The sequence below is a fragment of the Balaenoptera ricei genome, chromosome 10 (assembly GCF_028023285.1).
Source record: "Balaenoptera ricei isolate mBalRic1 chromosome 10, mBalRic1.hap2, whole genome shotgun sequence".
Taxonomy (NCBI): Eukaryota; Metazoa; Chordata; class Mammalia; order Artiodactyla; family Balaenopteridae; genus Balaenoptera; species Balaenoptera ricei.
In genome coordinates, this window is record NC_082648.1 from 4,344,200 (window position 1) to 4,368,925 (window position 24,726).

The following is a 24,726-nucleotide window of genomic DNA, read 5'->3' on the forward strand; positions in this document are numbered from 1 at the left end:
AAAGTGATTCAGTTATACATACACATATATATTCCTTTTCAAATTCTTTTTTGTTATAGGTTATTACAAGGTATTGAATGTAGTTCCCTGTGCTATACAGTAAGTCCTTGTTGTTTATCTATTTTTCTTTTTGGCGGAATGTCAGTTTATTTCCACCAAACAAAAAAAAATGTCGAAGAAATAGCCAGGAAAGTTTTGGGAGTATTATTCCTTAGAAAACAACACTGGTATATTTTAATATAATGAAAGCATGTTATGAGATGCTTAACATGTTTTTTTTTTTTTTAATTTTCATTTTTGGCCACTTCCCACAGCTTGTAGGATCTTAGTTCCCTGATCAGGGATTGAACCCTCGCCCCCAGCAGTGGAAGTGCAGAATCCTAACCACTGGACCACCAGGGAAGTCCCTTAACAGGTTTCCATTATCTATTTTCTATATAGTAGTGTGTGTCTGCTAAACCCAAACTCCTAACACATCACGTCTTTTGCCTCTGCACACTGATTCTGCCTGGTAGGCGCAGGAGCTGAAGTGACTCACTTCCCCGGGTTATTCTCCGTCCTAGCCCCGCGTGTGTGCCCCTGTCGCCCTCCCCCTGACGTCTGATAGCGGTATATTGCGTGGGGACTTCGTGGCCGTCTAGTCTCCATCGGAACGAAGGTTCCCAGCAGCAGGAGCCCACTCTCTGCAGCTCAGTGACCTTCACAAGCACAAGCGCAGTTACGTAAAGCTGGGAGGCTGTAAATAAACATCTGAGTAATAAATGAATGAGTAGCTTCCTTGCTTTCACTGTTTTACCCTCATCACAGAATCCTCCTCTTGAGGCAGGATCTCATCAGGCCACTTCCTTTGAAGCCCTGCGGTGGTTCCCCTCTGTCTATGGATAATTTGGGGCTCCTGAGCTTGGCCTTCAAGGTGTGGCTCCAGCTTACATTACCCTCCACATCTGTCCACGCCCTCCACCCTCTAGGACACCCTGAACTGCTTGCCCTCGGCAGCTGTCACCTACTGAACATGTCCGTACACCGAGTCCTGTGCAAAGCACTTTACGTGTATTATTCCATTTAACCTTTGCAAGGGTGCTATGAGATAGGCACTAGCGTTATGCCCAATTTTCACGTTCCCCATTTTTATGGACTTGGAAACTGAGGCTTTAATAACCCACCTAAGATGGAGCAGCTCCTGAATGCCACATCTAAGCCCTGACCTCACCTCCACCTGTCCGCCCCCCAAGTCTACACTTTAACCCCCTACTAAGCGGGACCTCCCTTGTGTCATTATATCCTGACCTCAGCCTGTGCTCAGGCTCCTCTCTGAGCCTAGCACAGCCCTTCCTCTCCTCCACGTGTCTGCCATCCTGCAATCCCAGCCCCAGTGGCCTTTCTTCCACGAGTCTTTCCATCCCATCCCCTCTGCTGAGTCATCTTTTCCTCTGCAACCTCAAATGCATTCCAATTGAAAGCAGCGTCAGCTGGGCAGGTGACTCCTCCACTCAGGATTGTGAGCTCTTTCTAAGCAAGGACTACAGTCTATTCATTTCTAAAAGTAGCATCCAAGTCTCAACTCACCACCGGTGTTCAGTGGCTCTTAACCGTCGTTATTAAGGAAGTGACCACAAGGGGGCAGTACCAAAGGGTCCGACGATGGATGGCCCTGGCTTCATCTGGGAGACCCTGCAGGGCAGAGGAACAAACGCAAAAAAGAAATGAAAAGGGCTCAGCCAGAAGGGTAAATGACAATGTGACGTGTGGGAGAAAAATTGGATGAAGGTTACCAAAAAAATTTTTTGGAAGTTTTTCAATACTTTAGGAGTATTTCAAAAATTTGGAAAACATGGGGAAATAGCTTTTTCCGTTGAGTATTCTTGGCCTTCTTTACAAAATATTTACATCCTTAGTTTTGCAAACACAATTTTATTAACCAATCAAGAAGCGCATAACACATTCTATCAAGGAAAAAGTACATTTAGATCCATAAAGAGGGTTAAAAATATAATTAATGTTATTTCTTATTACTCTCCGAATTTTGTTACCTTTCTCCCTCCACCCTCCTAATTGCTGTGTATGGATTTAAGATGTTTTTAATCAAGAATTATGTGTTATTTATTTTTCATTGCTTTGTTATTGTTGTTTGGCTGGGTTTTTCCAATTAACAATGAACAGAAAACCATAAAAATGTCCAGATGTGTTATCTTCCTGGCACTGTTGGAGATCAGAGGCCCCGCAGTAACCTGGGTGGGCAGGTAAGATGGAGAAGAATGGAAAAGGCCAGAGAACATTGGTGGCCTCGGCTCACGAATTCATGGGATTCCTCCGTACTGAGGGTCGGGAAATAAGAGGATTTTGAGAAGTGGGTTTTAGGGGGAACCTTTTTAGGGGGCTTTTTAGGTGGGCCTGGAGTGCCTTAACAAGTCAAGAGAGAGATTTAGGTGAGATCCCACAGACGGCTGGATGTTTGGCCCGGAGGTTGAGGGCAGCTGTGTGATTCCCGCCTGGAAGGTCTCTCAGGCAGGACAGAGGGGCCACCAAACTGCTCCAGCAGGTGGGCTGCTCTGGGCTCCCCCTTCACCCCCAGAGCTCGGAGGGGCCAGGGTTGTCTGCGTGTTTCCCAGGGTCTGGCTGTGGGCCACACAGGAGGGGCGGGGGGACTTAGGGTCCCATACAGATGCTTAGAGAGGTAATGGGACGCGGCAGAAGGGGGCTGCGGATGGACTGCTGGCTTTCAAGGGGGCTGGGAGAAGAGGGGGCAAAGGGCTCCCCCCGAAAAAAAAAGACGAGCTCACTGGGTCCTGGAGGTTAGAGGCAAGAGGTCTCCAGAGATGGAGGGTCTCTGAAAAATCTAAAACGGCCCCTAACGAGAGAGGGAGGGAGAGACAGACAGAGAGATTGAGACTCTGAGAGAGACTCAGTTTTAGGCACTTACTAGACCCAGAGAGCTTACGACAGGGCCACTCAGCTGAGAGCCTTGCCACTCACTTACCCCTCCCGGCTTTCCTTCTGCACCAGAAGGGCCAGACACCGCAGCCCACAAGTCAGGGAGGAGGTGCCGGAGGAGGAGAGAAGAGATGGGCCTGACACGCTGGAGCTGGGAGGGGAGCTCTCATTTCTGAATGAAGAACAAAGTGCAGATTATTCCGTGTTACCTGATGTTCTAGTTTCTGAATTGTAGCTGTGTTTTGCAACTTGAAAACAAACAATCAAAAACCCCCCAAAAACCTTTAAAGAAAAAGGTGTTTTTGCAACTTGAAATGACCCTGTGGCTTTGAGACGAAGATAAAACGGCTTTTCCGTAGCATCCCATCCGCCGCGCTTGTTCCACACGCTAACCTTGTCTTCTACTCGAGAGGCTGAAGGGAAACAAAGCAAAATCCTAACAGCCGCGGCCTTCGGGGGAGTGCGGTTATGAGTGACAAGGTGATTGTTTTCATTTCCTGAGGTTTCTAAATTGTCTACTGTGAACATGTTATTTTTATAATGTTAATTTAACATGTTAATTTTATAATCTTGAGGAAATGAAAATAAACAGTATTCTCTGAAAACTGAATGAAGACACTTAGATTATATAGGTAAGAACAATTTATGGGCAAAGTTCTAAAGAAGAATCCCGCTGGCTGGGATGGGGTGGGTGGAGGCAGGGGGGGTGGGCCTGAGCTGGGTGAGGTGCTGTGAGAGGGAAGACGAGGGGACCTGTGGGGTGTCTTCACGTCATTTCCCTTGGGTCCTAGTCGCCTGCCCCTCACGCTTCACCTTAGACCCAGAAACTCTTCCCTGACACCCAGGTGTGAATTCCTCAGGGCACATCTGCCAACCCTTCACTCTGGACAATTCTCCATCACCCACTGCCTGATCCCATCTGCACAGGACTCCCTGGGGATGGGGAGGGGGTGGGAAGCTTGATAATGCCGTCTGATGCTCCTCTCACAGCCTTTCTGCCTGAAAAAAAGCCTTTCTGGGTCTCCAGTGAGAGTCAGTGAAGAATTTCAGGCCAAGTGAGGGAATTCCCTGGCGGTCCAGTGGTTCGGACTCCACGCTTTCACTGCTGAGGGTGTGGGTTCCATCCCTGTTAGGGCAACAAAGATCCCTCAAGCCATGTGATGTGGCCGAAAAAAAAAAGAGAGAATTTCAGGCCAAGTAAGAGGTGGGCCATACCTGGCAGCAGGCTTTCGTAATCCCAGCACTACTGGCGTTTAGGGCTGGAACGTTCTCTGTGGTCCGGGGCTGTGCTGTGCATTGTAGGATGTCTTGCAGCAACCCTGGTCTCTACACACTAGAAGCAGTAGCGCTAGACACTCTGTACCCCGACTTGCGATGGTCAAAAATGTCTTCAGAAGTCACCAAAGATCCAAGTCATCCCCAGCCGAGAACCATGCCCTCAGAGGGCACTGTCCATCTTACCCACTCAAAAATATTGGGCCTCCGGGGTTTCCCTGGTGGCGCAGTGGTTGAGAATCTGCCTGCCGATGCAGGGCACACGGGTTCGAGCCCTGGTCTGGGAAGATCCCACATGCTGCGCAGCAACTAGGCCCGTGAGCCACAACTACTGAGCCTGCGTGTCTGGAGCCTGTGCTCTGCAACAAGAGAGGCCACGATAGTGAGAGGCCCGCGCACCGCGATGAAGAGTGGCCCCCGCTTGCCGCAACTAGAGAAAGCCCTCGCACAGAAACGAAGACCCAACACAGCCAAAAAATAAATAAATAAATAAATAAAATTAAAAAAAAAAGATTTAAAGTAACTAAGTCATAAAGTAATCCATATTACAAAGTTATATATAAAAATAATAATAATAAAAAATAAATTGGGCCTCCAAATTAGGGCTAGCTGTGATTAGAACAGACCCCTTGGGGTCCAGTAGATGGACTGATGACCATCTCCCTCTGGAATTCCGTTAGGATGACAGCATGTCTGGGGTCAGACATCCCCAGGCAGCAGCGGACTCTGTATGGACTGAGTGTTTGCATCCCCCGCAAATTCGTACATTGAAGACCCAACTCCCAGTGTGACTATATTTTGAGATGGGGCCTTTAGGGAGGTGATTAAGGTTGAATGAGGTCATAAGGGCTTGACCTTAATCCTATAGGGCTGGTGTCCTTATAAGGAGAGGAAGCGACACCAGTGCTCTCTCTTTCTCTCTCCACGTCTGCACCCAGAGGCAAGGCCGCGTGACCACACGATGAGAAGACAGCTGTCCGCAGGCCAGGACGAGAGGTCTCGCCAGAAATGGACTCTGCTGGGCTTGATCCTGGACTTCCAGCCTCCAGAACAGTGAGAAGGTAAATGTCTGTTGTTCGAGCCCCCGAGTCTGTGGCATCTTGTGAAGGCAGCTGGGCAGACCCAGACGGGCTGGGAGCTGCTCCAAGAGGGAGGGAGAGGCCATCCCCGTGGTCCCTGGAAACCCCGAGTAGCCTTGCCTCGTGGGGACATGCGCTGGCCGGCTGGGTGCAGGGCGTCCCACCAGAACCGGGTGGGAGGTCTCTCGTGCTCCTCGTAAGGTTACGATGAACCGTCTGCATTTACAATCCACACGGCAGATGGCGGGCGAGTGGCTCTTCAGCCTCCCAAAGGGCCACTCGACAGCCTCCCTTCTCTCTTTCAGGGCAACAAAGGAGGAACGTTCAAGAAATGGAGTATTGGGGCTGATTTTTTTTTTTTTTTTAACTGAGCATGAGACTCTTTGGGAGGAATGTCCAAAGTTCTGTGTTAAAAATCTTTTTCAAAAAGATGTATTTATTCCTCCACAAGCACCTCTGTCAACCGAGGATTTTGCAGGTCTCGGGGTTTCCACCCTAAGCCTTATTTCTGTAGTATAGACAGAAATACCGTAGGGGAGTCTGAGTGAGCGTGGACCGAGCCCGGAATATCCCTGGGACATTGTTTTCACATCCTCAGCAGTTCGACGCCTCTTCTTCGTGCGTCGTCCTGGCATTCCAGCTCTTTCTCTTCACACCCGGGGGGAGGAGGAGTAGCAGACTTCCCGGTCAAGCACATGATACTGAATGAGGTCCTCTTGCCCGGGTCATCCCGCTGGCATCGGGGCCCCCGTGACAGACACAGACTCCCGCAAGGGAGCCTCCTGGTGGGTCCACGGAGGGATTCGAGTGTCAGACAGAGAGAAGGACATCTCTAGAGACTCGTTTCGGAAGATGGTGAGGGCTGGTTCCCGCATTTCAGAAGAATCAGCTTCAGCCTGAGACAGGCCTGGGACCTGGCTCCCTGCGCTGCTCTGCTTGCACCTGGACAAACGTCTTCTGGAACAGCAAAATACAGTAAGTCCCTTGTATATGAACCTTCAAGTTGCGAACTTTCAAAGATGCGAAATGTGCGTTCCGTCAACGTCAGGCATGAGTGAAACTGCAGCTTCCTCCCTCTCCTATTGCTGACCATCCTTCAGCTCTACCATCTCCCACCTCCTCTCCCTCCTCCCGTCAGTAACTCTTCCTGCCTGTTCACTCGATGCCAGCCCCTGTGCGCCAGCTGTTGTACTGGTACTACTGTACTTTTCAAGGTACTGTACTGTAAGATTTTATATGTTTTCTTATTTTTTGTGTTTGTTTTTTATGTATTATTTGTGTGAAAAGTATTATAAAGCTATTACAGTACAGGACTATATAGCTGATTGTGTTAGTTGGGTACCTAGGCTAACTTTGTTGGACTTAACGAACACATTGGACTTAGGAATGCACTCTCAGAACGGAGCTCATTCACATGTAGGGGACTTACTGTACAAAGAAACTGTATGGGACTAAAAATAACTGCGTGCATGTGCAGTTGAGGCAAATTCTGGACCAAAAGATACAAAAAGACCAAAAAAAACCCTAACTGCCACTTCTGAAGAGCCAGGAGTAAAAGCAGGGTAGTGTGTGTACCCCCTGCACTCAACACCACAAAGAGGTGGGCAAAACACCTAAGCCGCCCCTCCGTCCCGACCCCTGGACACACCTCTGCCCTCACCCCATATAAGGAACAAGCTCTCCCCTCTTCAGAGAGCGAGTGAGCAAGGGAACCTATTGCTTATTTTGGCTCCCCTCTGCTGCAGCAGGGACCCCAATAAAGCCATGCCTGAATTTCTTGTCTGGCCTCTAGTCAATTTCTACTGATTGGGGAAGGCCAGGAACCCTGGTCGGTATCAAGCCTACAGAGAGCCCCCGGGGAGTCAGGACTGAGAAATGACAGCCCTTTTCCGTCGCCTGTCACCGCTCTGTGCAGCCGCTGTCTCCTCCAGCCTGGGACTCCAGCCGCCTCCAAACTGCTCTCCCTGGAGTCATTCTGCACAAGACGGCTCCAGGGATCTTTCTAAAACCCCTGTCCGGTCCTGTCCCTTCTTAAACTCAGCAAGGAGCTCTCATTTTTAGATTAAAGTGAAAGAAGCCAAATTCAAGAAACCCCATACTTTATGATTCCTTTGCATGAAATAGAAAAGGCAAAACTGTGGAGACAGAAAGCAGATTAGTGGTCGCCTGGGTGGAAGCGGGGAGGTGGGGATTCAGAGTCAATGTGCATGAAGGATCTTACCGGAGTCATAAAAAGGTTTCAAACTGGTTTATGGTGATGGTCACACAGCTTGGTAAATTTACTTAAGAATCACTGAATTGTATATTTGGAAAGAGTGAATTATGTGATATGCAAAATTAAAAATTATTCAAGCACCTCACTCTAGCCAGCAGGCACTCCGTACTATGGCTCCTAAAGACCCGTCTCGAGGCTCGTCTTGCCCAGCTCTCCTCACTCTATACCTTCAGTGCTCGCCCTGGTCCAGAGCCTCAGAGGGGCTACATCTTCCCCGCTCAGCCCCACCTGCACCTTCAAACACTTGCCACAGCCTCCATCCCCCAGAGCACCCCTCCTCCCCTGACTTCTGGCTCCCACCCGATATCTGGCTGATGCCCCTCACAGCTCAGCTCTCCCTGGGCTGGATCCCCTTATCCACCCAGATGAGGTCAGGACCCTGTTCTGTGCCCCTGTGCTACCCCTGGACTTTCTCTTTCATGCCACTTATCACTATTTGCTGAATTATTTCTTTAATGTCTGTCTTCCTTGCTAGTACATGAGCCCACAGATAACTTGTCATAGCGATATTGCAGGGTCCAGTGTGATCTCTGGCACACAGTAGGATCTCGGAGATGTTAATTGCATGAATAAACATGGGAGTGAGGTGCAGAGGCCATGGGACCAGGCAGCTCTTCCAAGAGCATATAGGTTTATTCAGACCCCGGCATCACTCAGCCGAAGGCACATTGCAATCTCCCCCAGAGGCTGCGTGACGAGGTAGAAGAGGGGGAGGGGGGGTGCAGGAGCAGTGTGGGGAGATTCCCAGGCTGATGACTTGTGGGGGGGGGGGAAAGGGGGACTCAGGAAGAGGGAAGGGGGTCTCATCTGGCTGGGCGATCCTGGGTAAGAAACTTAAACTCCCTGGCCTTCTTCTTTTAACCTATGAAAAGATTTTTTTTTTCCTACGAGTCCATTCGTCCTACTAGACCAGGGCTTTGCAACATCAGGGTGACCTGGGGTGTGTGTCACAAGGGTAGATTCCTGAGCCCACCCAGGCCTGGACTCTGCGAGTGTGGCGTGGGCATCTACACTTTCACACACTCATGGGTGATTTTTATTTTTTAATGCAAGTTCATGAGGGGACAGAGGACTGTCTCTGCCTTGTACACTCACATGCCCCCAAACCTAGCGCAATGCAGCACAGAGACGGGTGCTGCAGAGCTATTCCTTGACGGGTGAATAAGTGGATGAGTGAATAACGTGATAGTCACAGAAACGTGCCTAACCGGCTCTGACAAGGTGGAACAGGGCTCCTGCCCCACTATGGTCGACGGTATCTCCCTCCTCTCTTCTGGGCCAAACTCCCCTTTTGCAAAATACGGCGGCTGGCTGAAGCGACCCATGTGACTTCTGGCCTTAAAAATCCACAGCACCGTGCAACCATGCTTTCTGTTTCCAACTTGCCTGCCTCCTTGAGGGGTGAAAAAGAATCCAGATGAGAAGCAACCACAACCCAGAGATTCGTCGTCGGTTTTAATAGGAGGGGTGGAGTCAAACGGTTTAGAGGAACGTATAAAAAGATCTTTTCCTTTTTTGCTGGAACAGGATATGGTTTGTGCATAGCACATACATAATAGAAAAATAGAAGCATCACATCTTACAAACACATGACTGAACAAAGTCTGAGTTTTCCTACCCACTAGACCCAAGCTTGAGGACAGCTCGGCCCTGGGACCCAGTCTGAGATACTGATGGATTTACAGAAAGGGAAACCCACGTGAAGAGGCAGCTGTCCGGATGGTGGAATTTCGGTAGTTCATGAGGTATCCAAACATGGGTCTGTGTTAGCTATCGCAGGACGGACTAGATTCGGGGTGTTCTGGGCATAATTACCCCTCCCCCCTGTCCTGGGAAGGGCAAACACCAGCTGAGGGGCGAGCGCAGGTTGAAGTGTTTCTATCTATTCTTCCGGCCCTGACCCAAACACTCCTACCGTTGCAGTTTTCCTGGGAGGTAGCAGAACGAGTGGCTGGGTTCTTGTTGGGAGGAGGGGTGGGGGGCGAGTATTAGAGACCCACTTCGCAGGTGCAGGAGTGGCAGGTGGCAGAGAATACCTTCTCGGTGGCAACAGACCCAGAGCCCTTGGGGGAAAGCATTGGGATAGAAATATGTAGGAGTTTTCTAGCTTGTGTCCACTGAAAAGAGGCAAAAAAAGAAAGGGAGGGCAGAGAGGACATCCCGGTATCTTGGAGGCCAGACGCATTTGGTTTGTACCAGTGGCTGTGGTCCAAAGTGGGCCGAGGCAATGGATGTCCAGCCCCGGGGAGAAGGAGACCGACAGCTCACGGCCTTTTGTGTTTCCTTCCTCCCCCAGGACTCTTGTAGGTTCAGAATGTGAAGGATCCGAGGTCCTGGACAAGAGAGGACCAGAGCCAGCCTGGGCAGGAGAATCTCAGCTGTTCCGGGTCGGACGGGGCTGGGAGAGAATTCCAGGCCTGGGGAGAAAGCAAGGCATCTAAAGGAGAGAGGTTTACAGCCTGGATGGAGGACAGGAGAAAATCCCCTTTTTCTTAAGCCGTAGAACGGCTCCGACCAGGGGCTTGGGGTGTGTGTGCAGGAGGTGCAGTGGGACGTGCGGGCGGAGAGGAGGCCGTGAAGGAGAACCGCAGGGTATTCATCACAAAGCTTTAAGCTGCTTTCCCAGGGAGGTGCAAACCCATCTGGGAAGCGGGGAGGGAAGGGGATAGAAGGCAGCAAATGACCAACGTAGTCAACAGCAGGAACTAGCAGGGCAATTTCTGGTTTCCTCTGAGCTCTATCCATGGCCCCGCGAGGAGGGTGCAGATTGTTTGTGGTCCTGGGCCCCCAGTTTGTTCTGCGTTAACCTCGTCCCAGCTGGGAAGCCATCTCCAAGGGGTGCACGTGTGTTGCTCTCTTCTTCATCGTTTGCTCTTGAAGAGGGAATAAGGCAGCCTCTGGGCTCCTGGAGCCCCAGCTTTGCGTGGAGCTGCTAGAGAAGGTTCAGGAGGGAAGAGAGGCCAGTTATCTACAAAACCCTATGAACCAGGGTCAAAGCTCAGGATCTGGGGGAGACAGGGAGGACCCAAGTCATTCTTAGTACATCCTCAGCAGGAAGGTGGGGTTCACCCCTGTTCTCCTGCTTCTGCCACCTCTTCTGCAGCCTTTTGGATCTGATGGGGCTGACAGATGAGCTCAGGACTCAGAGGGGGGTCAGCTAGGAGAGGGTTCTGCACACTTGTGCTGATCTCACTCTGTTCCCGCCCCGTAACACACTTCTGCGGAGGGGGATCGACTTTTCCTAAGTCTAAGTCACTCACAGGTCAAAGAGAAAGCCCTGGGGAGAATTCCTTTGGGTGGGAAGGATTTGAAAGAGTCAGTGATGCATCACTACCTCCAGAGGTGATCTTCAAAGTATGGAACCACTAGTACAGCACGGGCCCTGGTACCAGTGAGAACAGACGCCCAGCTGCCCATAGCGATGCCAGCCTTAGACAACCCGTGTGCTAGAGCGACGGGTATCAAGCCTGGCTGGTCCTGGGATTTCAGCGCTTCTCATTCTCACTCCCAGCATGAGAGATGGGAGTGGACATTTGGGGAAACTCCTGGTCAGGATTTGGGCACTTTTATAAGCCTTTAGGGAGTTGCAGGAAAGATCTAACCATCCGAAAGCTCTCGACTCTCTTTAGAAGAGCCCTCTCCTGCCAGGGAGCTCAAGACCTGGGAAGAAGGGGACGAATGGTTCGGGGCCTGTGACTTTCTTCTCCTCTCCAGATCGCGGTCCCTCCATCCAGCCCTGCTACACGCCCACCACGCCTCATCTGGAACTGACATGCAGCTCAGGTCCTGAGTGCATCCGTTTCCGAGGTACCCTGTTAAAAAGACCAGTTACTCAGGACAAGACCTCCTGAAAAACAATCAGCTTTGTCCCCTGTCTCCAAGCAGACCTACACTTGAAATATTCTGAACAGTCAAGATGGACCAATTTTCTCCCCCTTTTGCTTGACCAAGACCTCAACTCGGTCCAGTTTCTATCCAAGGTTCGACCACTCTCATCCTGAGCTCTTACTGTCTGTTCCATCTTCGCCCCGCTTGGTGCAGCCTTTTCTTCCTCCCCCAGCATGTACCTGCCCTGATATTTGCCAGGCAGAGGAGGCAGCCAGTAGGGTGTCTCTTGCTTGGACCGCCAACCTCTATCCTCAGCTCATCTCAGGTCAATCTATAGATGGACACCTCTGCAAATAGAGAGGTATGTCAAAGGCGAAGGTATTTGCAGCAGATGAGGGCTTGTCTCGCAGGCTGGGGCCCCCGAGAGTCGCAGAGGGTGTCAGCTCATTCTGCAAAGCCACGGTCCACGGACGCTGAAAATATCTGTGCTCTGATATGGGTCTCTCTGGTTTCAGATTTAGGAACGTTCCAATGGTTCAGGAATCTGAAGGCTCCAGGAGGACAACATTTATAGTCGCTTGGGGCACCTCTTCTTTAAATACTCTCAAGGGACAGGAGGCAAGGAGGCGTCGTACGGCAAGGGGCTGCTTCAGCTGGGCCGCTCCGTTTCACCGGATTATCACCCCTCTCCTACTCTAGGGGGGTCAGAGGGGGCAAACTCCGGAGGTCACGATGCCCGATTCCGCTCCATCCAGGCACCAGCGCGTGTGGCAGAGGACGCCCGAGAAGGAAGTGAGAGTATCAGATGAGAACTTGGGTGAGTTTCCTGGACGTTGCTGGAGAGGAATTAGCATCTGTAGTCCAAAGCCTCTCTACTTCCCTCGTGGCCTATTTTGTACCCCCTCACCCCTCGCCAAAGAGGTTGCCATTATTAGGATCCCTGTCATCTGAGGTTAAAATAAGACCCGGTTCAACGTGAGGAAAAGTTATGGGCAGGCACCCTGGCCCCAGCTTGTCCTCGAGCTGTGCGCAGCGCTGACTTCCAGGCAGAAAGGCTCTCCCCTGAACACTCAATCTCTCCCGCTGCTTCTAGCAGGTTCCCCCCCGCTGCCAGAGACGCTGCTCTACCCTCTCCTCCAAGAGGGGGATCCCTTCTCCCCCAGCCTCCCGGACAATGCGTCCCAGTGTCCCCAGAGCCCTCACGCGCAGGATGCCCGTAGTACCTGCCCACTCTTTCTGGTCAGCAGCTAAATCTTACTCCCCGTCACCCTGCCCTCCCTGCACTTAGAGGACAGCTGCTCCCCCCCCCCACCCCATGCAACCCGCGCAGTCAGTGGCCTCTGAATGGAAAGGTGATTGGAAAGAGGCAGAATGGGAGCACGTGTCAATCCTGCTGGGTTGACAGGTGGCATTCCTGCAGGCAGATTCCTGCAGCGATGACCCTGGGAGGAAGAAGTCTGCTGTTCCGAGATGCCTTGGTTCTGACGGTACATACCAGGATGTAGAGATATACATCAGCACACACATGCTTCCTCCCTGCCTTTTCCTGTGTCCAAGGTCCCATCCCCCAAGTGTCTCTGGACCGTCTTTCCTCAGATGAGGTCAGAGCATGGGATCCATTGCCATTCTAGGATGCCGGCTGCAACCCCTTACTTGGGTGGGTCACATGTCATGGGGTCCGGTGGCCAAGGGAACCGACTCAGGTCCCCCCAAGCACAAAAGGAGCCCAAATAAGGGGGCATGGGAGGAGGGGGGAATTGTTCACTTGTGCAAAATTCCAACAGAAAAGACATTGCTTTCCACCTGTGAGCCTTCCTTCAGGGTCCTTATATCCTGGGGAGGAAGTGAGTGACGGTCATGATCGGGGACACCTTGCTGCCCCGCTTCACCCGTCCGTATTTGCTCAGCGCGATGTAGGTGCCTCGGTACAGGTCTGACTCATAGGCGTTGTAATTGTTGGGCAGGAGGGTCTCTCTGAATTTGCACTCCTCTTGGAAGCTGGGCTGTGAAAGAAATGGACAAACGGCAGAGCATCAGTGATAAATGAGGCCCAGCAGGCACGTCTGCCGTGGGTCCCTCGCTTTCCCATGTCAGACAACCTCCAGGAGCTCTGGGCCATCCTGCGTGAGCAGAAGCATGAAAGCTGAGAACAGGGGAGCCTTCAGAGCTCTCATGGTCCCCCCTCACCTTCCCTCCTTCATGATGAGGAAGCCCAGGCCCGAGGATGTGGGTGGACGGCCTGTGTCACATGGGGGCTGGGGGTTCTCCTGACTGCCAGTCCTGGACACTTTCTACCAAGCACAGGGATGATAGTTTATTCAGAGAAAGGACCAGGGAAGGATAGAAGAAGCTGTTTCCTCAAGTCCACTGCGAGAGGACCTAGCGGACAGAGCAGGATAGAGAGCTGGGGTTCGCTTAGCGGCTCTAGCTGTGTGACCTTGGGGCAGGCGCCTCCCCTCCCAGCCTGATTCCCTTTTCTGCAAACCACATGGTTGGGGAGCATTTGGGGGGGCGGCGGTGAGTGGAGGGTGAGATAGATGGCTTCCTAAGTCCTTCCCAACGCATCTGTTTAATATGGTAACTGTCTCTCCACTTGTGTTCCCTCACCCTGTCTCTCCCAGTTTAAGGTCCAAGTTTGCTTCCCCTTAAAGGGGCCCATTCTCAGTTTTGACTTTGAGCCCAGAAGGTGCCCAGTGCCCCCTAGGAATCCACAGGTCACCAGGGAAGGGCAGGGACAGAGATGGCGAGAAGCAGCGACTTTTATGGGGAAAAGAACCTGGTTCCCTCTGTGACCAGCAGTGCCAAGGAGTCGGGGGCCAGCGACAAATCACCCCCTCCGGAGCGTGTCGCGTGAGGACCACCTGTTCAGAAAATGAGGGCCAGGCTTCCTGTCACACATCAACAAGTCCCTCCCCAATAAATCACCCAAGTCTTCCTTTATTCCTAGAAAAGAGAGCCACTTCCCTAGCCCGCCCGGGTCACTGCCCCTGGCTGGAAGGGTTTCTGGGCTTCTGATGGGGGTCGCTCCCTGGGAGCCAGGAGGCCTGGGATCTAGTCATTAAAGAAACGTAGAATGAAACAGAGACAGAGCTGAGCGTAACACCCGACTCCTTCCTGCCGACTGAGGCCACCGGCTATAAAAAACCCACTCAGTGGCTAAGCGGCTGTGCGAGGGGTATCGCCTGACCTTCTTAAAAGGAATCATACTACGAGCACCTGGCCTTGTCAGCCGTAGGGTGGACGAGAGCCTCTTCCTGTTACGAACAGAGGATGACGAGCCAGCTTCTCAGGGCTCCGAGCGGACCAGTCCGGCAGCACGGAAAACAGTGCGCCATCCCAGGGGGCTCCCGGCTCCCTGAGACAAGGACTGTGTCCTGTTGAGCACGTGATGCTGGATGAATGATGGTCTAATTGGAACGGCACAGCCACCCATGGATTCCCCTGCAGGGGTGGCTTCTCTCTGATGCAGCGAGAGCTGGCAAGGGACGGGCGGCGTTGTTTAGGAAACACGTCGGGTACCACTCGCCGGGCCCTTCTGCCCCAGCTGAATGAACGCATCCCCCCCTTTCCCTCTCACGCCCCTGGGTTACTGTGTACAGAGCACCTTCCTGTGATGTTAATTTGCTTGAGATGACCCTGCGAGCTTTCACCAGCCCCATCAACTGGCTTCTGAAGACCATGCCAGGAAGTTCTGTTTTCACAAGTTTTCATCTCCCTCGTTATGGGTGCTCAAACACACTTGTAGAATGAAGAAAGGAATGTCCCAAAGTCGGAAAAAAAAAAAACTCATCAAAATAGGCAAAGAGCATGTGACGATTCACCTCTTACATAGCTGTGTGAACTTGGCAAATGATTTTACCTCCTAAGCCTCAGCTTCCTCATCTGTAAAATGGGAACAGTGAGAATAATTCCGTCCTAGCACCGGAGGGAGCATTCATTGAAATAATGCATGGAGAGTCCTTGGTATAATGCCTGGCACACAGTAAAATAAAAAATAATTTGTATTGCCATAATGATGCTTCTCCAATTGATTCATGAATTAGTTTAAATTAAAAGCACTAAAAGACTTTGTCTTACCCGGAATCAGCATTCCTGTAAAACTTGCTGTGGGTTGCAGGACAATTTAGCTTCTAAGTCCTGCATTAATTGCCTGAGTGGCAGTAGGAGGTGAGCCTGGGGGAGGAGGGCACAGAGCTGACTGGACTCCGGCCCCGCACCCCTGGGGCCTCTCTGGACATGGGGGGTCGGGGCAGCCACGGGACCTAAGGCTGTCGATGGGCAAAACTCTGGAGCAACAGCACAAGGGAAACATAAAGTTGGGATCAATGGTAAAAGCTGAGTACAAATAATGCTACATGGATTAATAGTCTGGTGTGGATCAGCTCACAAAATACAGTCCAGAAGTAAATCCAAACACGAACATAAAATAAAGGTGGATCTGAAATGAATACAGAATACAAGTGGCATTTCCAATCACTGGCGAAAACGTGGTGTTGGAAGAACTGGATGCTATCTTTAATAATCATGATAATAATAGTAATAATAATAATAATAAAGTTTGATGCATGATTTTATTCCTAACACTAAAATAAATTCCAAAAGGAACAAAGATTTAAATGTTAAAAAGAGAACCTTAAGGGGAGTTCCCTGGTGGCCTAGTGGTTAGGATTCCAGGCTTTCATTGCCGAGGCCCGGGTTCAATCTCTGGTGGGGGAACTGAGATACCACAAGACGCGTGGGCACAGCAATAAATAAATAAATAAACAGACAAACAAACAAATAAATAAATAAGAGAGAGAAAGAGAAGAGAACCTTAAAATAAGTCAGAAAGATCTTTCTAAGTAGGACACAAAAAACTAGAAGGCATTAAAAAAAACCAAGAAGAATAAATTAGACTTCTGCTTGGAAAAAAATAATCACCTTAAACAAAATAAAAATATAAATAGCAAACCGGATAAAAAATATTTACAATGCATTATATTTTGTAATATATTTTGCAATAGATTGAACTTCGCTACTATATCCAGAACCCTGAACTCACTGAAAAATGGACGTTTATGAACAGACAGTTCACAGAAAAGGAAATACAAATAGCATTTAAACATAAGAACATATGCCTAACAGAGAAACATAAACCATAACTGTGTGATCACATTTTTAATCGTCAGGTTGCAAAAAGAACACTGTTTGACAATAGGCTTTCATCGATGAGGGCATGGGGACTAGGAATTCTCATTTGTTGTCTGTTGGTGTGTATATTGTTATAACCTCTATAAAGAGAAATTTTACAATATTTATTAGAATAAAATAATAACTACAGCTTTGGTTAGTAATTCCACTTGTAGGAATTTATCTTACTGGTTCACTCCCACTCATGTACAAAAGTCACGTACCGCGGCATCATTTGTAATAGTGAGAGACCAAAAGCAACCCAAGTGTCTATCAGGAGGGCAGTGGTTAGCTCAGTGATGGGAGAGCCACCCAATGGAATACTCTCAGCCATAAAAAATAGAACCTCCTTGTGCACTGATTTGAAATGGTCTCCAAGGCATATTGTTCAGTGAAGAAGCAAGATTCAAATTGTATGGATAGTTTGCTCCAGTTTGTGTGCTTTTAAAAAATGATGCCAGTGTGAGAACATGCACAGGGACATTGGGACTTCCTGGGATGGTAGGTACACAGGGCCTGGCAACAGTGGCTGCTCTGGGGAGGGTCTGGGTGGCTTCAAGACAACGGTGAGAGTGAGACTTCATTTCCGTGGTATATTCTTCTGCACATTTCCCCCCTTAAACCACGTCCATGTATTACCTCGTCATGTTAGTAGATTATTGAAAATGGGAAGGGAATTCAGGATAGAAGATGGGCCAGAAAATGGAGTGAGAGAAACTTTGTATCAGAGACTGGTCCGTTCTCTCCCCCGGGTCCTGTCCCTCCCCCCTGCCCGCCCCCTGCTCTCCCCTCTGTTCTAACTGTTTATGACCCTGGAGAGCACCCTGGCCACCAGTTTCCAGGAGACTTCATTTCTGATCTGGATGGTGGTCAAGGGAGAGGTTTCGCGTGTGGTTTGCAAACTCTAGAGAGGAATTCAGATCTTGGGGCGGAGGACCTGGGGGGAAGCGGAAGGGGAGGGGGAGGAATTGAGCGATTGGGGCCAGAAACTCAGGCCATTTGCCCCGATCCTCTGATCTAGAATGTGTCCAGTTGAAGAATCTAGCCTTTGCTAAGGTCTGGGTCTCCTAAAACACATTTGTTTAAATGTGCAAGACGGTGGTTGCATATGCACTGTGCTTTGTTCTCTGATCATCAGATTTTGATTATTCAACCCCCAACCCCAAATTTTCAAAAAGTTTCTGACCTCTGTTTCTTTCCCCTAGCCTTCCTCGCATCCCTAGCCTTCCCCAGAATTCTCTGTACATCTAAAGTGAGAAAGGAGAAATGGGTGAAGTTTGCTTCGGAAGCCTCTCTACCTCGCCCTTGCCCATTCCTCCCTGCACCCCTCTCCACCCCATCCTTGGTGTTCAGGTGGCCACGCGGCTGGGGGGGAGGCCGAGACCATGGCCCTGGACTGTCCCCTGCAGCCGGATGCTCCACTGCCCACACGGACGCTCAAGCTGGCATATCAGGACCAGCCCCTCGATTCATCCCTCCATTCGTGTCCCTGAGCTGAGTCTCATGACTCAGGAATGTTCGCTCCTCAGCTCTGGTGAGAAAAGCCAAGCGAACGACATGTTAATTAAAGCAGCTACCGTATATTATTACTTGAACAAATGAAAATAATTCCCCCAGATGACATTGCCTGGGCCTGCCGGGTCCCAAGCCCCAGCATGACAATGTCTTAAATTCCACATAGGTCTCATCAGACTTATGAGGACCCAAACTCTAAAGCATTTAGCTCTCGCAGTGGAGAAGGGCGTTTTGCAGGGGGGTACATACAGGGGTGTCTCTCGGCGTGAGTTACCTCTGGCGGAAATGCCCCTTAGAGTCTGGGGTGGACCAGACATCCATCCCATCTTGTCTTTGGTCAGTAGGTCACCCGGACTCATGAAAGTGTCTTTTTATCTTTAAAGTTCTTCCTTCTAGGCCTGCCCTGGGCCACTTGCCCCCGTTACTCCTGGCTGTGTGTGTGCATGGGAGCTGGGGAGGGGGTTGGATGGATAAGGAGGCAGGTGGTGAGAAAAACCCAGAAAACTCCTTGTGCTAAGACCCTTTCCTCCTGCAGTCCCTGACTGCTACTTTTTTGGTCCTTAGCTGAAATGAAGAAATGACATCTCCCGGCTCTGAAGACATCTGTCTGTTCTAATCCCCGTTCCTAACACACAATTGCACCGGCAATTTAGAAGGGTTTGAAGATGTCTCCACCAGGCCTATCATGCTTCTCATTCCTGCATCGCTCTGGGTAGCAGGCAGGCTGCAGACAAAGCCGTTTGTGAGATCGTCTGCAGGGTCCCCCGGGCCCCTCGTTGTAGCACCAGCCCCTCCCTGCTCAGGGGTCCCATCTCCCACATAGTCTAACACCAGGGACCCTTTGCCCCATCCCCTCAGGAATCCGTTCCCCTCTAGGGGAGGGGGGCAGCTAACTGAGCGAGGGAAAGACTTGGTCCTCCCCTCCCCAGTTGTAACGTCCTAGGTAACAATCAACGGCCTCTGTGGATGAAACAAATGCTTTGCTTTGCCAGTTGTCATAGTGCTATTGATGAAAAGGATGGAGACACAGTTATAATTAGTAAAACCAAAATCGCTCAGAAGCATAACTGATTCCAAAGCACAGGGATTCTCATAGAACCACTGTCAGGTGGAGATCTTTGATTTTTTCTTTTAAATTTTAAAAAGATCAAGGAGACTGGAAGTCACTGATTCTTGCCTCAGTCCACATCAGAGAGAGAAGAGCGAGGTCTGGGCTCAGAGAGGGTGAGAGACTTTGCCCGAAGGAAGACAGTAGCTGGAGGGTAGGTGGGCAGGAGCTGGAACCCGGGTCCTAGTCTGCACACCAGGTGCGCTTCTGCTGCCGGCCTACCGGCATCACCTGCTAAACCTGGAAGCACGTTTGCACACCGCCCCGATTCACCTGAGACCCTGGAGACCCACGGTCACATCTGCAAAGTGAGGATAAGGGTCAGATGCACCTCCCAGGGGTGCTGGGGGATAGTGTGCTCAGAAAGCATCCCCAGGGCGTCTGACAAACAGTAGGTGCTCAATACAGTGGAGCTACTTATACTGTCGAAACACTGCCACAGGCTCTGCACCCCTCTTTCCAAGGGATGAGACCTGCGGGAGGCCACCTAGGTGGGTTTTCTTGGCTCTTATTTTCCTACCTTGCCCCTGCTCCCCCTTCCTTCCCCCCCAGCATGGTTCCCCTCCCCCCAGGAGAAACCCCACTGAGGGGCCATAGCAGCTGAGCCACAGGGAGGGGAGGCAGCAGCTCTTGGGGCTTAAAGGGAAATAGTGTGAATGAAATCATCACCCAGTGGGAGTTTTCCCGGCTCTTTGGATCAGTTGGCAATTGATTTTTTAGACTGTGATAATGGCCCCTGGGGGGCGTAGCAGGGAGTGGAGAGGTGGTTCGGGAGCATCTGGTGCCCGGGCTTGGGGCTCCAGGGAGGGCAATCTCCCCCTCCAAGAAGGTGCCTTTGGGCCAGATGCTCCTGGGGGGGGGGGTGTATGTGGGGGGAGATTGGGGTGTAGACCATGGGTGGGGCTTCTCCTAGGGAAGCCCCCATTTTCCTGGACTCTCCTCCTTTAGTGAGCCCTGTGGACCCCCTTTGAAGTCATCTGCCCAGGAGTGAGGGGTCAGGGGCGTCACCGACATCAGGGGTCAGCCCACACTGCAGAGTTGCCCCCTTCCTCGTGCTCCCTGAATGTTCTAGCCACCTGCAGCACTCTCGCTGTGAGGTCCCCTGTTCCCAGCCTCCCCGGCTTCTCCTACGGGGACCTCAGGTTTCAAGTGGGAAGTGGATACATTGGCCTTCTATTTGCACCCTTTCCTCAGCTCACAGTTCAATTTCTTTCGGGATAAGGAGAAAAAAATTCTAAATAGCTTGTTAATGAAGGTGGCAGAGGTAAGGGCTGATGTAATTTGTGCTTCCTTCCAAAAGATTCACCTTGCGTAGAACCCCAGAGCCAACAGCCTCCGTTCCTGGCTCTGCAACGAGTGGGATTCCAGGCACCACGCGGGCGGCAGGGAAGGGGCTCTGTGGGGCGACGCACCGCACAGAGCGGGCACTTACTCCACCAGAGCCTCCTTGGTTCCAGCTGCTTCGTCCTCTCCATCACATACGCAGAGAGCGGTGAAAAGGGCGCCTGAGAATCCCCATCTCATGGCTGCTTCATCTCCCAGCAGCCCTCAGCGCTAGTGTAACCCTGGGGCAGGGAGGATTCCTTGCCCTCCGAAGGCCAGGTAGCCTGGTGGTCCCTAGCCTGCCTGCACCTCAGAAATACCTGGGAAACTTAAAAAATAAGAACAAACTGATTTGCAGGCCCCCGTTCCAGCCCTACTGACTAAGCATCTCTGAGGAAGGCCCCCAGAAATCTGGACGTTTAACAAGTTACCAAGGTGATGTGGATGTAGATGGTCCTCCCACAAGACCCACCTCTAGGAAAGAGGCGTGCAGAGCCTATGGCAGTGTGTACACAATATAAATGACTCCCCTGTATTGAGCACCTACTGCTTGTCAGGTGCCCTGGGGATGCTTTCTGAGCACTACCTTCCAGCACCCCCAGAGGTGCATCTGATCTTTATCCTCACTTTGCAGATGGGACCCTGGCTCTCCCAGGTCTCAGGTGAATCGGGGCTGTGTGCAAACCTGCCTCCGGGCTCGGCAGGTGATGCTTGTAGGCCAGCAGGAGGAGAGCATTTGGTGGTACACACTAGGACCCTGGTTCCAGCTCCAGCCCGCCTACCCTCCAGCCGCTTGTCTTCAGAGGCCCACTGATTCTAATGCACGTCTTGTCTCCACGTAAACGAACCCAAATGGAGAGGTGTTAGCACTGCGGATCACAGGCCGAGGCCACCTGAGCACCCCGTTTGGGTATTTCACAGCCCCGGTCTGTTGGGACAGCCTCCCCGGACCCCAGCACCGATCTCAGACCCCCCTGTTCACATTCGGATGCTGTGTGTCCCCACGCAAAGGTAGAACAGCCCTCCACACCCTCCCCATAAATAGCCTCTCTGCTATTCCTTGACCATGGCTCAGAGGTCTTCCTGTCTAACCTTCTTATTTCTGTCGAAAGAACTCCCAGTCTCTTTGCCTTCATAGGGATGCTTTCCCAGCCCATATTTTGGAATATGCCGAATTATGGGCTGAGAGACCCAGGAATGAGGGGGTCAGAGAGATCAGAGATTTTGGTAACTATGGAAGTTGGGGAGGTTAACCGAAGTGCTATCATTGGCACCGCCCCCCCCCCCCCCCAGGGATGATCTGTGATGGGGAGAAGGCAGGGGGTGGGATCTGGGGCCACCAAGAGAGTCTTATACCCCCTTGGGGAGGATGCTTCTCCAGGTCTTGGGATCAGAGACCAGAGGGCTTAAAACCTTAAAGTAAAACGTCCCCGCACTGATGAAGGCGAGGAAAAGAGCTTCGTTTCTTCTCCTCCCGCTGTGCTGCAGGCTGGGGGCCTCGGAGGGTGAGCCATGGGCACAGAGTGCCCAGGCTGAAAGACACGCCTGCGTCTCTGGGCCTCTCCTGCTCAGGACCTGACCGTAAGCCTGGACCGCAGCTTTATGCCAGAACGTGGGTTTCCCTCGGACCCAGAAGCCCTCTGAGCTACGGTTTCTGTCTCATTACAAGGCTCTGGTGGGTGGGATCAGGGAAAACATGGTCCAGCGCACAGGCTGACTCACGGTGCAGCTAAGAAGGCGTAAGCCCTTCACGTGCACCAGCTCCTTCCACAGCAACCCCCCCGACCCGTTCTAGATAAATATTCACGTCCCTCTTCAGGATTTTGCATTATTTTCTTCAATTGCGTAATCTTCAGGCCTCGTGCAGCCTGAAGCTTCCCCTGGCCTGATGAACTCACCGTGGTGTATAATCTTCCTTTACTGTTCATGGCAACGAAGAGGGCACTTTTCACCCCAAAGAGACTCACCACGCCTCGCTCCACTGTGGAAATCTCCAGCAGGCCTGACAAAGAAACGGGAGCTGCATTACCCCAGGCTTGTGCAAATCAGAGCAGGACGTCAACCTAAAGGTGTCCCTCCAAGGGCATCTAGGCCCGTCCCCCTGTTTCTAGAAAGTCAGACCCTCCATCACATCCACCCTTGATCTCACTTTAGGAGATCGGCTGCCAGGCTCGGCCAGTCCTGCTAAACTGCTAAAAATCCAGTTCTGCAGGGGAAAGTTCTAACGTCAGAGTTAGAGATCACAGTGGCCACTTAGGCATCTACCTAAAGTTAGCTTTGAATCTGGGCTTAATCACACCACGTCCTTGACGTGGGTAAAGGAAGTGAATTCTGATTAGCTTTGTTAACAATGTATACTTCTCGTGTTTCAACAAATAGCCCATCTAATCTTGCAAACAAAAAACATCTTGCAAACACTGGATCCTGCAGCCCTATCCCCTCCTGGGGAGAGCCCATCTAGGCAGCAACCTGCAGGACAGAGGGGGCAAGTTGAAATAAAAAGAAGGATGTGCTTCAGCTGGAAATTTTGCAAACGACTTGCCTTTCCTCTCAAAGAGAAAAGCTAAATAAAAAGCAGCATGTGTCTAATTTGGTCCAAGCATCCTCACTGGTTCTCCCCACCCTTGTTTCATGGCTCCCCCAGGCTGGGGGTTCCCTGTGGTCCTCCAAGGCCATGGCTGGGCCCGTAATGCTGAAGGAATTAGTGCCTCAGGGGCTCTGTGGGGGCGACGGCAGAGGACACCAGGATGCTCGGACCTCAGCACATTTAAGCCTGCACCGAGGCAGCGTCAAAGTGAGTCAGGGGAGGTGGCTAAGCTTATCGGCATCCATCCTTCCCCCTTGATAACAGGCCTCCAGGCACCAGAGCGAGGCCCCTCCATCCTTTAGCCCTGCTTGAGTCCCAGCCCCCAGCTTCCCAACTGGCTGCAACTGGCACTCACTGTAGGGGTTCTCCTCGTGGGTGCCGCTGATCCGGCCGTCGGGGGGCACCTGGAGGTGGAAGCCGATGCCCACGTTGCAGTAGAGCCTCCGCTGCCGCTTGATCCCCACCAAATAGCCGCTTTCCCAGTTCACGCCAGCAATCTCTCCAGCCAGCCCAGCCCGAGACCTGGACAGCAGGGTGCCCCAGCCCCTGGAAGCCAGCAGCGTGCTGTTGGCGCGGGAGCCCGCGGGAGAGGGCACCACCATGCCCACGAGGACGCCGAGGAAGATGAGAGCCCGTAGCGTGCCCGGCAGACGTCCTGCTCCCCGGGACATAGTGATGACCAGCCTCTGTCCCAGGGCCATCCACCTTGCCTCTCAGGCACGTGGTCAGAATTAATGGCCCTAAAAATACCGCCCTTCTTGTTTTTCTCCCCTCGGCATGGCGGCAGGGGCTTATTTTTGGAAGGCGGTTGAAGGCTGCTGACATGAAACAAAAGCCTGCTTTGGGCACTCGGGTCTGGAGCAGAGGGACCCAGGCTGAGCCGTGGCCGGTACGGACCATGGCTTGGCGACGCGGTCTAGCTGGCCCGCTCACTCCGACCCGAGTTGATTCTGCTTGATTTGACCTATCTTTATAGTTCAGCAGCCTGGCCCGCCCCGCCGCCCTTCATCACCCTGACGTCAGCTGGCCTGGCTCACTTATCCAGGGCTGTAACACTAACCTGCTCCTGGGCCTGGCGGCCTCCCCAGACCCCCGGCACCCAGGGATGCTGGGAGCCACTGTCATTCCAACTATGAAGCAGGAATGAAGTGAGCAGGGAGCATCTCTGAAGGGAGGGAGGAGTTGGCCAGGGGCCCTGGGGAAGAGGGAGGCCAGAGGCCACCCAAGACCCAAATTGGGCAGAAGTTCTTGGCCTGGCAGCGCTGGCTTCCTTATTTAGAGGGCAAAGGGTAAAGACAGGGATGGGGCAGTCTTGGTGGCAGGCAATGACCGGGGCACACGAGTTACCCTATTCATGGAAAGAGCTCACGGTTGAGGGCCATAGAGCCTGGGGGGCTGCTGAAAGGCTGAACCCCTTTAGCAAGAGAGGACAGAGATGGGGGTGTGGTATCCAAGGGTCTTGAGGATCGTGGAGGGAGGCAAGGCTAGGGTCAGTCCTCTGCTCTCCGTCCCGGTCATGGAATTCACCCAGCCAACAGGGTGGAAGTTGCGTCTGGCCCTTGCCATGGCCACTGGCCATTTTCCTATCGGGGCTCACCCTTGGCATCTGACTGATGTCATTCATTCCCATTTTACA

The 24,726-nt window shown here is 51.8% G+C and overlaps 1 protein-coding gene across 1 annotated transcript; it reads right to left on the reverse strand.

Moving 5' to 3' along the window:
* Positions 1 to 8,998: 8,998 nt before the first annotated feature.
* Positions 8,999 to 24,047, reverse strand: FGF6 (fibroblast growth factor 6). Its single transcript, XM_059935138.1, has 4 exons — positions 23,446 to 24,047; positions 22,402 to 22,505; positions 13,192 to 13,391; positions 8,999 to 10,492 (listed from the first exon to the last, which is right to left on the reverse strand). The coding sequence occupies exons 1-3, from the start codon at positions 23,789 to 23,791 to the stop codon at positions 13,215 to 13,217; spliced, it is 627 nt and encodes a 208-aa protein (XP_059791121.1). The 5' UTR covers positions 23,792 to 24,047; the 3' UTR covers positions 8,999 to 10,492; positions 13,192 to 13,214.
* Positions 24,048 to 24,726: the final 679 nt, after the last annotated feature.